At 49.8% G+C, this 13,175-nt stretch overlaps 1 protein-coding gene across 2 annotated transcripts in view; it reads left to right on the forward strand.

Moving 5' to 3' along the window:
* The first annotated feature begins 6,157 nt into the window (after positions 1-6,157).
* Positions 6,158-13,175, forward strand: part of PHF2 (PHD finger protein 2) — an 82,690-nt gene continuing 75,672 nt past the window's right edge. The window contains exon 1 of one of the 2 annotated variants that reach the window (XM_036021463.1): positions 6,158-6,338. In XM_036021463.1, coding sequence (XP_035877356.1) covers positions 6,241-6,338 — 98 coding nt within the window. In that variant the 5' untranslated portion in view covers positions 6,158-6,240. The remainder of the gene's footprint in view (positions 6,339-13,175) is intronic. The other variant, XM_028531527.2, reaches the window with a different exon arrangement.

Consider the following 13,175-nt stretch of genomic DNA (forward strand, 5'->3'; position numbering starts at 1 on the left):
TGGACATGAACTAAAGGGGGGAATGTGGGTGGGAGGGGGTGTGCAGGGTGGAGGGGAGTGAAGGGGAGGAAATGGGACAACTGTAATAGCACAATCAGTAAAATATATTTTTAAAAAATGAATGAACAATCCAAAAAGGAAATTAGATACACAATTTCATTTACAATACTATAAAAAATACCTAGGAATAAACTTAACTGAGAAGATAAAAGACTTGTACACTGAAAACTACAAAATATTGCTGAAAGCAATTAAAGAAGACATAACAAGTGGAAAGACATCCCATGTTTATGAATCATGAAACTTAATATTTAAGATGTCAATACTACCCAAAGCCATCTACCAGATCCAGTGTAATCCCTGTCAAAATTCCAGTAACTCCTTTTGCAGAAATGGAGAAGCCAATCCTCAAATTCATATGGAATTGTAAGCCAAAACAATCCTGAAAAAGAAGAACAAAGCTGGAGGATTAGAGTTCTTGATTTCAAAACTTACTACAAAGCTACCATAAGCAAAAGTGTGGTACTGGCATAAAAATAGACATACAATGAAATACAACAGAGCTCAGAAACAGACATTGCCCATATGGTCAAATGACTTTTGACAAGGATGTCATGACCATTCTGTGGGGAAAGGACAGAGTTTTCAAGTGGTGCTGGGAAAATTGGATGTCCACATGCAAAAGAATGGATTTGGACCCTTATCTCACAACATATACAAAAATTAATTCAAAATGGATTAAAGACCTAAATTTAAAAACTGAAACTATAAAACTCTTTGAAGGAAAATAGGGAGAGGGGGAAGAAAGAAAGAAGATATACAGATGGTTAGTAAGCACATGAAAAGATTCTCAATATCATTAATCATTAGAAAAATGTAAATCAAAACCACAATGATTATGGAGTTTCAGTGAAACCAAAAAAACAAAACACAAACACCACAATGAGACACCACTTTGCACACATTAGGATGGCTATAGTAAAAAATAAACACACATACACACATAACTAAACATGAGAAAATAGTGTTGATGAAGATGTGGAGAAATGAGAACCCTTGTGCACCATTGGTGGGATACAAAAAGGTGCAGCTGCTGTGGGAAACAGTCGGTGGTTCCTCAGACAGTTAAAAATACAACTACCATATGATTCAGCACTTCCATTTTTGGGTCTATGTACACACAAAAGAAGTGAAAGCAGGGCCTTGAACAGATGTTTGTACATCCATGTTCTTGGAAGAAAAATTCACAGGAAAAAAATCCAACAATGAAAGGATAAACCAAACATTACACACACACACACACACACACACATACAATAGCATTATTCAGCCTTAAAAATGTAAGTTCTGATACGTGTTATGACATGGACGAACCTTGCGGACATTGAGCTAAGTGAAAGAAACCAATCACAAAAGAACACACACTATATGGTCCCACTTCCATGAGGCAGCTAGGGTCATCAAATTTATAGACAGAGCAGAACGGAGGTTTCTAGGGTCTGAGGAGAGGGGGTAATGGTGAGTGCTTCCATTAGTGTTTAATGGACACAAAGTTCAGTTTGGGAAGATGTCCTGAAGATGGATGATAATGATGACTGCGCAACAATTTAAATGTTCTTAATGCCACAGAACAGTACACTTAAAATGGTTAAAATGGCAAATTTTATGGTGTGTTATCATCATAAAAAAATCCCTGCACTAGCATTCAGTGCACTTTGTTCTGTGACTCAATAAACATGTACTGGAATATATTGTTTTCCTTAAAACAATAAGGTAAATAACATGTCTTGGTCTCAAATGCTTGCAGCTGGATGCAGAGTACTACAGTTGTGCTTCACTGGGACACCAGGGTGATGGGCGGCATGGGGGCCATGTTGATCAGGAGCCCACCTCCTGACCCTTGAAGCAGGCCAGGACACTTTGGGGTGGGTGGGGAGGTCTTGATGCTCACAGACTTCTGGATGCTGTGCCCTGGAGGGTGGGGCAAACTTGACAAATGGGTATTAAGGCAAAGGCAGACCACATGGAGAGGTCACCAAGCTCAGAGCAGCAGAGTTCCAGGTATGCTTGTGGCCCGGACCTCTGAAGCCACCAGCCCTCTCCTTTCTAGGGAAGTTCCCTTTGCTGTCCTTCCCTTCCTTCTGTGGCCTTGCCTGGTCCAGGCCTCTGCTCCCAGTTCACCTCTGTCTGCCCCCCACCCTGGGCTGGTTTCCCCTGGACACTGTGGCACCCCATCCACTAGTACTTGCACATGTGTCACTGTCTCCCTTTATTGCAATATGAGCTCTTGAGGACTATGGACTGCTTAGTACTCCCCAGAGACTACAAAACAGCTACAGCACTGCTGGGCACACAGTAGGTGCTATTACCTCCTTAAGTAAATGAATCAGATGGAAGGTGGACATGGAGAAAAGACTTTCTGATGGGAGACAACAGGGAAGTCATAGAGAGAAGCCCAGTACAGGAGGAGTTTGGGGCCCCTATCAAGGTTTATTTTAGTTTATAGTCAGCAGGCAGCCATGGAAGAGCTCTGAATAACAGCAGTCTCACTTAACATTTCCAGATGCAGGTAGATTCTCCAAGGTCAGCAGTGAAAGACTGGGAGTGGGATTACAGGCTTCTGGTCTATTCTTTCTGTGTGTTTGTTACAGGGTGCAGCCAAGAGGGGGGACCCCAAATAGGCATTTGAAATGGGGTCCAGAACTCAAGATGTCCAGGAGATTTTAAGGTGTCTTCACCCCTTCCCCCACAGGTGTGAGTTGGGGGAAGGGGCGCACAGAGCAAGAACATGCAGGGCAGCTTTGCAGCTAATCCATGGCATGGTCATTTAGCATACCTGTAGCCTTTGGCTGGTCACTTAGATATGCTAAATAGCTATGGCCATGCTCAAGGCCAGGGGGATGGAAAGGGACCTCCCCCACCAAGATGGGACCTGAGAGGCAGGTCCCCTGAGTTAAAGCGCCTGCGTGGGAGCTCGGAGAAGATTGGCTCCATGACATGGGGTGACACCTACCCAGACCCACGATGGCGACCAGAAAAGCTGGAGAAGACAGCAGATTGAGGGCAAGTGTGCCCAAGTGTTGGAGGAGTCAGAAATGGGGCTGCAGAAGAAGATTGGCGCGGGGGATTTAAACCCAGACACAGCAGCCATTGGGGGAGAACCACGCGGACTTGGCGGAGTGGAGACTCCTGCAGCCCTGAGACAGGGAGAACCACGCGGCAGCCCTGGAGGAGAGAACCATGCAGTTTTGGCAGAGTGGGGACTCTCCCTTCCTGCAGCCCTGAGAGAGAGAGCCACGTGGCCTGGCAGAGTGGGGACCCCCACAGCTTTAGAAGAGGGAACCACCACCTGGTTTTACCAGAGATCCTGGAGACTCAGCCGAGGGTGCCAGGAATCCAGGGAGGTCTCCCAGTCGAGAGGGATTACTAACTGAGAAGAACCAGAGGACTGCCTGAGCCATGGACTTCTATTTCCTTTCCTGAGATACAGTACTCTAGACTGGGCAAAGGGGGAAGGAAGGAAGGACTGTGTGTTTGTGGGTGTTTTTAGGGACTTTAGGATTTTTTGATAAAGACATTAGGTCACTACTTTAAGTTAGTATAACATTAAATAAACATTTTCTTTCCTTTTCACAAATCTCTGGCATTGAGAGACGTCTTTCCTAGGGCGGCGGACATAACGGACCTGGGGCCTTCTTTCAATAATAGTATATCGTCCTAGGTCCCCCCCGCCGTGTGTTCTGTAACATGTTTAGGGTACCCTGGTGGTGTAGGCTCTGCACTTATGAGTCTGGATTCCTGGCTTGCTCCCCATCTCACCAGCCAGCTGGCCTTCCTCATAAGGCATTTAACTCCTTTGAGCCTCAGTTTCACTTCTGGAAATGGCACCAATCCTGCCCAATTATGACACCTATCTATATACTTATCTATAAAGTGGCAGCACTAACACCTAAGGTGTCAATGTGAGTGTTGAATGTGTAATCACCACCCAGGAAATACTAAGTGCTTTAGAAGCAGTTGGGGGAATGCTGGTCCTAGTTTGGGAAGAGCTAAGCACAGTGCACTGTACCTACTTCATAAGCATTTGATAAATGCTAAGTAACTATTATCATTTGTAAACAAGGAAATGGAAGTGTTAGAGATGACTGCCCACAGTCAGGGTGCTTCTCCTGTACCACAGCGGCCTCCAGAAGTTCCTGACTTCAGTGGACCACACATGAGTGGATGTGGACCCTACTGGTGTGAGTGCTTCAGTACTATGGGAGGGGAAGGTAGCAGCAGTGCCCAGGCAGGCCTTCTGGGCTTCCTTATAGACTCTGACCTGCAGGCTGAGCACTGTTTATGTGCTCTAATTTACTCCAGGGTATCAATGGTCCAATAGTTAGTCCCTTTTCAGAGCCATACAGGCTGTCTCCAGGAGAAGACTTAGGAAGGGAGGATGACAGCTGGAATTCAGGTAAGAAGGCCTTAGCTCCAGATCCTGAGCCACTCACCAAGGTGTGAAAAGGGTGGGGGAGAAATCTTATCCCTCTCCTGCCTTCCTCTTTCCCCAGCTTCTTTCCTCCACTCTCATCTTCCTCATGATTGTATCTCACAGCTAAGGCACTGCTGAGGCTGTGGTGGATGGGTCACCTGTTGGGAGAGGATGGCTGACTATGTGAGGGCAGATTTTAACTCAGGAGTGAGGATTTCAACTGAGCAGCCTGCAAGTAGAGCAACTGGCTCTTTGAGGCCACTGGGCAAAGCTGGGGGCCTATCAAGGATGCCGCTGTGGTCTGGACCAGACTTCCTGCCCCAGGATTCTAATTCTGAGTTTGAATGGCCAAGATGGGACAGAGTAAGGGAACACTAAGGTTCCTTAGTTCAGTTTAGAACCTCACTCTGCTCTGGCCTCCTGAGAGGGGCATGGAGGACACAGTATGCAACAGTTGGGAGGGGCAGGAAGGGTCTGCCAACGGACATCTTGAAAAACGATCCCTGCTAGCTGAGGGGCCGGCCCATACCCATCAAAGACCCTCCCACGCAGCTATTAGTGGGGCTCCTTAGGTCACCCAGGCTTGGGCCCTCTGACCTGTGTTCCTGGTCAGCTCAGTTTTAGATAATCACTTTTTTTTTTTTTAAACAGCTGACCTGTGCCAATGCTCCTCTAGGGCTGAGCATTAGGGAAGTCCAGGGGTAGTATAAAGGAGGGTGGGGTGTCTCCAGCCAGGAATGAGGGGTAAGGCAGGAAGAAAGGGAGCTGAAAGGAAGGGACTATAGGAACCCCTTCCCGCTGCTGGATCAGAACAAAGTTATAGTGAAATAGTGTCTCCTCTACCTTCTTTATGAGAAAGGACATTCTATGGGGGTCTCACCCTGAGCTCAGTCCACCTTCTCACCGCCCCCCCGACTCCCCACCCTATGTCCCCGTCCCCCCGTCCCTGCAGGTGCCTCCCCATGTTCTCCCCCACCATATTTTGGCCCACCTCCTGGCAGGGTACCCCGTCTGTCTTCTCCTGCAAGGGGTCTTCGGGGAAGGCGGGGAGGTCTCTCTTCTTCCCCCATCCCCACCTCCCGAAGCAGGTCGCCGTGCCCACTTTCTCTCCTGGAGGGTCTCCCAGCTCACCTTCTTTCCTGGAGGGAATCCTTGGCCCACCTTCTTCCCCCAGTCAAGGGTCCCGGACCCACCTTCTCCCTGGCTCATTTTCTCTCTTGCAGGTTCTCGGCCCACCTCTCCGTCGGAGGTATCCCTGGCCCACCTGACCTCTGAAGGGTCTTGAGGCCCACTTTCTGCCCTGCAGGTTCCCGGCCCATCTTCTCCCTGGGCAGGTCCCCGGCCCGCCTTCCCCCGGCGGGAGCATAGGCCAGACCGCGGGCGGAGGCGGCGCCACCCGGGGCGCTGACGTAGAGGCCGCTCGGCGGCCGGGGGTCCCTTCGGTGGGGCCACGGCTCCCCGCCCGCCGCCCCCGCGCGTCCATTCCCTTTTGTGTCCCGCGCGTCCGCCCCGCGCACACTCACGCCCAGAGCCCTCGGGCCGGCGGGCGGCTCCCGCGGCCTGCGCGCGCCCCGCTTTGTGTGGACGCGCCGCGGGTGCGCGCGGGCTGTCGTGCGTCCCCGGCCCGTCTCCGGCCCCGGCCCCGGCCCCGGCCCCGGCCCCGGCCCCGGCCCGCCCGGCCCCCGCCCGGCCCGGCCCGCCGGGCCCGGCCCGCCCGGCTCGACCCGGAGCGCAGCGCGGGCGGCGGGCGGGCGGGCGGCGTGAACATGGCGACGGTGCCGGTGTACTGCGTCTGCCGGCTGCCCTACGACGTTACCCGCTTCATGATCGAGTGCGACGCATGCAAGGACTGGTTCCACGGCAGGTGAGCGTGGCCCGGCCCCCGGTCCCGGCCCCGGCCCCAGCTCGGCCCAGCCGGTGCGCCTCGCAGGCCCGACCCCGCTGGCTGCCGGCCGCGCGCCCTTTTGTGCCCGGGGCGGGGGCCAGGCCTGCGGGCGCCCCTCTCCACCGCGCACAAAGCGGGCCCGGGGGCCGGGCTGAGAGTTGGGGCGCCGGCGGCCTGGCGACTGACGGCAGGGCGCAGGCCGGCTCCGAGGCCCAGGACGACCTCCGCTTCCCCCGCGAAGTTGCAGGAACTTTCCCCGCGCGGCCAGGGGAGGAGAGAGCGGTGGGCTCGGACGCCGGCGGGGCTTGGCGGACACGGGCCCCGGGAGGGGGCGGCCGGCGCGCCCACCCTGCGCAGCGGCCGGAGCTCACGGGCCTTGTCTTCGCGGGCGGGACCCCTTCCTGGCCCCGCGGGCTCCTGGACCCGGAGGCTTGTTCGTCCGCGTTTGAGAGTGGGTGACAGAATGGTGTCTGTGTGGGCAGAGGTGTTGTGGCTTTGCTGCCTCCCCACTGGCGAGTACGTTTATCTTTTCCCCTCTTCTCTGCCCCAGACCAGGACACCCCGGTTTTGACTCGAACCTTATGCTCTCTAAGGAAGAGGGGTTTGGGGAGGTGAAGCTTATCCCTTGCCCATGGCCATGACCTGGGCCTGCCCCTAGTTTCAAAAGCCGAGGTCCCTTCCCACCTGGAAGTAAACGGAGGAGGAGGAAGAAGAGGTGGCACTGCTGCCCAAACTGCTCCAACAGGTTTTCATGTGTTTGGGCCTCGGCAGGGCTGGCTAAGGGCTGGCCAGGGGGTTATGCCCTCCAAGGCTTCCAGGAACAGGGCTGGGAGCATGAAAGGGGCATGTGCTAGTGTGTGGTCCCTGATCCCTGTGGGCTGTGGGGTCTAGTCCTGCCACTTCACATGTGGCAAGCCAGGCAGCCAAATGTGACAGGGCCTGTTCAGAAGACTGGTCGGTGCCTGACCCGAGTCCCTCTAACAGGGACCCCAGTGATGGGGGGTTTGGGACTCTGTGGCGTGGGAACACCTACTGAAATCGCCTGGGCCTCCCAGGGTTGCAGAGACCCCTGCCCCCACCAGAGCATCAGAGCCTTTGGATGTGAGCACTGGGCTATGCACACCCACAAGTTGGCATCCTCTTCAAGTTCATAGCTGGACTAAGGGTGAAAGCTCCCATCTGATCCCTCATCTCCTCAGTTCTACAGATGCTGAGAAGGTGGCCCTCAGTGCCCTGAAAGTGGAGGGGGCCACTCCCTCCTCTCTGCCTCCACTTGGGCCTGCAGAGCTCCCAAGTGCCCAGGTTAAGAGAGGTGTGAGGGCCTTGGGAGGACCTTTGTCTGGCTTGCCAGGGGCCCTCTCCAAGGCACTGGATGGGCAAGGCCTGGTCTGCACTAGACTTTGAGATGGGGTGGGCAGGGAATTGGGGATGGGGGCTTGCCTGAGGGGCTGGTGGTATTTACTGGGTTGGCCTGGTCAGAGAGAGGCTTGGGAGAATTGCATCTTGACACTTTAAAGGGGATATTTGTGGGAAGACTTATCTTCTTATGTCTTTTTTCTCTGTCTGAAGTCTTTGATTTGATCCTGTGCAGGCAGAGATCATTCGATCAGCACAGATTTGTGTCCACCTATATGGAATGACACTGGGGTCTGAAAGGGGCTTTCCCCCTATAGAGGGGGCACGGGCACATCTCTACATCTAATCAAGTGTCACTTGCAGAAGTGAGCCCTGAGGCTGGACTGCCTCCCCTCCTGGAGTTCCCTCCTCCTCCACTCACACACACCTGGCCCTCACAGTCCTGGGCCAGGCTCTTCTCTGTAACAGGAAGATGTGTGACATGATCCTGTGTTTCCCAATCTCTGGATATTCCTGGATGACCCACTGCTCTTTCCAGATCCATTTACCACTTGTACTGTTGTTTAGTTAGTATTCAACAGCTCAACTCACTTTTTAAAAGTTTGAATACTTTGTAACTTTTTATTTTGAGAGAATTTTAGACTTACAGAAGAGTTACAAAAATGGAATAGTTTCTCCATCCCCAACCTCCCCTGAAATTAGTCTCTCAGTAGCTCATACTGTGAGTCTGGAAACTTGAGGCAGAAACGCTGGGCAGTACATAATCCAGACTGCAGGCCTCAGAGGATGTATTTCCCCAGTTTTCCCCCTTACTGTCCATTTCCTGTTCCAGCACCTACAGTGCCTTTCACTCTCCCGTCTCCTTTCTCCCCAGAATATTTCTTTTAGAAGGAAGCTTTGTATCATTCTTTGAAGTAGGACCTTACTATCATTTGCCATAGATAGTACCTATAAATATAAACATAACTATAAAGGTGACAGGCTCTGTCTTGTTCCACTGTGATCCACCACATCTCTACAGCACACATATTGGAGGGATTGGACAGGGGGTTCTGAGGTTACCCACATTAACACTATTAAAGTATGCCAGCCAAGAATGATTGGGACAGCTCTTTAATAGGGGCAGAGTCTGCTCCCAGGGTGTGATCCCCCTAGCACCCTGAGCACTCCTTCCCACATTCTCTGGGGAGGTCTCTCTGCTGGGTTGAGCTAGACTTGTGGTCAGTCAGAACACCAGGAATACATGTTCTACCGCCATCGACTGTGGCTGGCCACTCTTGAGTGACACCTTGTCAGTCCATTCAGCTATCACTAGCACTGACTGGGCCTCACCTAGGAGTAGGCTTTGACTGGGAAGGGATGGATTTTGCCAGTCACCTTGTGAGTTGTCTTGTCTGTATGTTTGTAAGGAAAGGATGGCACCATGATGGCCTTGGGGACCTTCCTCCCCAGTTAGGGTGCAACAGAGCCACTTGGGCCAAGCGCTAGACAGCTTCTTGTGTCTTCCACTTGACCCCATGTGCTTACTCCACCCTTGCTTGTGGTAAGGTGTCTGGCGGCTGTGGACCAGCTGCCCTAAGAAATGACCCAGGTGGCTCATCTTGTCACCATCATGATGTGAAAAGTATCTGCCTCTGGAAAATGGGCACGATTCTGTTAAAGCAACAGATAACCTAAAGCTTTCTGGCCCTCTTTTAGTTGCCTGTTCTATTGAATTTGAGGGTTTTCGGAGACAAATCGGTAAAATCGATTTTAAAAAGTTTGAAAGCTGAAGTTGCTGTTAAGTCCTTCGGTGACAGAAATTTCATTTATTCCTTGATAAACATTTGTGTGACACAGGTTCTGTGTGGGGTGCCATACAGGCTATAGGCTTCCTGGGATAACAAGGTAGATCTCTTGTCTCTTATGGGGTTTCTTCTGTGGAAGTCAGGCTTGTAGACTGGGTGCTACAGACCAGCCTGGGGAGCCCTGTCAGTGTTTTGAGAAGCATTGTGGGGGCAGGAATAGGGGTGGGGGCAAGGAAGCCACATCAGGAACAGCCTGCATTGTGGACAGGAGGCAGGAGCCATGTTGGAGGCTCTGAGCAAAGGAGTGATGGGAGGGGACTAAGGATTTGGCAAGGTCCCTTTGGCTGCCATGGGGACAGTTGGTGACAAGGGCAGGACAGAAGCCACTGCCCAGGTAAGAGGTGCTGGGTGGGATGGGGGCGGGGGGAATAGGTGGTGAAAAGGTGTCAGGTTCCGGCATGGATCCCTTCCAGTCCCTGTGTGTTCTTCCATGTGTCTGGGCTTTGCCTGCCCTCCTTGCCAGGGCCCTGTCTCTGTCCCCCAGGGCTTGCCCGCAGGACTTGTTGGCATTTGTGGGCTCTCACCATGTCCCCCACCCCACCCAGTCTTAATATTCTTGGGGCAGAGCCACGTCTAGAGGTGCTTGTCTCTCTCGGGTGCCTGGCGACACAGTGAGGCTCATGGCCAGCTCTGTTGGCCAGTGGAGCATGTGTGTACTTGGAGTGAAATAAGGGCCCGCCAGGGGTCAAGCTTCAACGCTGCAATCTGGGTGATCAGATCTGACAGTTAAATCCTAGAACCTGAGATTCCTAAATACCAGGGATAGGGCCATCTCCATCAAGATGGAGTTGTGGCCTTTTTGATGTGTTTAGAGATAACAATCATTTTAAAACAGGAAATGCTTACTGTGTAGTTTTAAGGAGTTCTGGAGAAGGTAGGGAAATGCCAACTTCTAGAGGGCAGAGCAGAGGTCCCCTGTCCGTGGGCCCTTTCCAAGTGATGTGAACCGCCAAGGGAATTACCTGGAGTTAGGCTCATTTCATTGCCAGACTGTTTGCTTTTATTAAAGATATGGGGCTGGAAGCTTGCTTGGTGTGAGCCTTTTCACTGCAGCCCACATTTGTTTGGGGCCACTTGGGCTCAGGTGTGGCTGCTGATGGCCTGAGTTTGGACAAAGGTTTAGGGATCTTGGTATGGACCCTGTCTTCTGGGGCCATCCCTTTGCCTCTGTGCTCATGGCGCCTGGCCACAGGGCAGGGCCTTATTCTCAAAGAATGTGTAGTTCTGCTGTTGGGAGTATTGGCCAGGAAATAATGTTCCGCTGGAAGAAATGTGCTGGAAGACTCTTAACTTCTAAATTCCTGGTGTGGGGAAAGCAGAGTGGTCACTTGGCTTCTAAATGACCAATGTGATAATACTGCTCCAGGGCTCACACTGGGGCTGGTTTGCTTACAGTCATCCTCTTATTGGTTTCCACAGTGACCTGGATGGTAGGCCAAGTGGGATACCCTGTCCTCCCACTTGTAGCAGAGAGGGATGCCCTGCTTCCTCACCCTCTGGAGAGAGACACTCCTCCACCAAGGTGCAGGGACAGGGATGGCATCCAGCTAAAGTTATTCTGGCTCAGGGGCCTGAAAAATATCAGGTGCTGACAACCATTCATGCCTATGGTTTCACAAATGCAACGTGGATGGAAACATCTTTACAGCAGGAAGTGGCATCCAGTGCTAGGCGAAGAAGCTGGGCTCTCTGTAGTGCCCTCTGTATCTGTGGTATGCCCAGTGTCCCGCCAACTTCCTGCATAGAGTTGTGTCTTATCTTAGCACCTCTTCGCCTCTTGCTCCATTTTTATTCCCCTACTGCAACCTGCTTTGGTTCTCAGCTTTTTGGCATGGTAGGTGACCCAAACCATGCACTCTGGAATGGGACTTGGCCCTGTGCTTTAAGGTTTTAGTGTTTGTTCATTTCCCTTCAAACTGATGGGTCATCCATGGAAAAACAGAATTCCAATCAATGGCTGGCTTTGACCTCAGAACATAAAAACTGAAGATTCTTGTGGTGTTTGTCCAGGTAAATGGAGAAACCAGCCTTTTATGTTTTTTTTTTTTTTAATTGGGGTGAAATTCACATACCATGAAATTGCCATACCATGCGAATTGTACACAGTATTGCATTTAGTGCATTCAGGATGTTGTACAACCATCACCTCTATTTAGTTTCCAAACATTTTTATCACCTCCAAAGAAAACCCCAAACCCATTGAACAACAACTTGCCATCCTCTTCCAGCAGCTCTGGACAAACCCATCTGTTTTGTGTCCCTATGGATTTATCTGTTCTGGACATTTTATATAAATGAGATCATTCAATGTGAGACCTTTTATGCTTTTGTGTCTGTTTTTTTTTTTTTTTTTTTACTCAGCACAATGTTTTTTTATTTGTTTGTTTGTTTTAATTTGGTTTATCCATGTTGTGGCATAAACCAGACTTCACTGATTTTTTTCTGTGGTGGAATGACACTCCATTGTATGGATAGACCACAGTTTGTGTATTCATTCACCTGTCAATGGGCATTGGGTTTTTTCTACCTGTGGCTATTGTCAGCAGTGCCGCTATGAACATTCATGTACAAATATTTGTTTGAACACCTGCTTTTGATTCTTTTAGGAATTGTTGGGTCATATGGTAGCTCTCTGTTTACCTTTTTGAGAAACCAACAGTTTTCCACAGCAGCTGCACCATTTTACATTTTCACCGCCAGTGTAGGAGTGATCTGATTTCTCCTCATCTTCACCAATACTTGTTATTTTCCATTTTTAGAATTATAGCCCTCTTAGCGAGTGTAAGGTGATCTCTTATTATGGTTTCAGTTTGCATTTTCTTAATGGCTAGAGGTGGTAAGCATGTTTTTATGTGCTTGTTATCCATTTGTATGTCTTCTTTGGAGAATATCTACTGAAACATTTTGCCCATTTGTAAATTGGGTTATTTGTCTTTTTATTTTTGAATTATAAGTGTTTTATATATTCTGGACAGTAGACCCTTATCAAATACATGATTTGTAAATATTTTCCCATTTGTATGTTGTCTTTCCAGTTTTGTGATAATGTTCACTGATGCATAGAAGGTTTTAGTTTCGATTTTTCTTCTGTTTCTTATGCATGTGGTTTAGTATCTAAAAATTCATTGCAAAACCCAAGGTCATGAAGATTTACCCCTTTGATTTCTTCTAAGAGTTTTATAGTTTTAGCCCTTATATGTAATTTTTAATTTATTTTCACTTAATTTTTGTATGTGATTTGAGGTAGGAATCCAATTTCCTTTATTTGCATGTGAATATCCAATTGCCCCTACACCATTTGTTGAAAAGAATATTCTTTCCCTATTGAAATCTTGGTGGCTTCATTGAAAATTATGTGAGGTGAGCCCATATACATGAGCTTTGGGCTCTGTTCCATTCCATTGGTCTATACGTCTTTCCTTATGCCAGTACCATACTGATTTAATTACTGTAGCTTTGTAGTAAGTTTTGAGAAGTGTGAGACTTCCAACTTTGTTCTTTTTTTAAAATATTGTTTTGGCTTTTCGGGGCTTCTTGCAACTCCCTATGAATTTGAGGATTGGCTTCTCCATTTCTGCAAAAAGGACTGTTGGAATTTTAACAAGGATTGCAC

This window comes from Phyllostomus discolor, chromosome 3, assembly GCF_004126475.2.
Source record: "Phyllostomus discolor isolate MPI-MPIP mPhyDis1 chromosome 3, mPhyDis1.pri.v3, whole genome shotgun sequence".
In the NCBI taxonomy this organism is placed as follows: Eukaryota; Metazoa; Chordata; class Mammalia; order Chiroptera; family Phyllostomidae; genus Phyllostomus; species Phyllostomus discolor.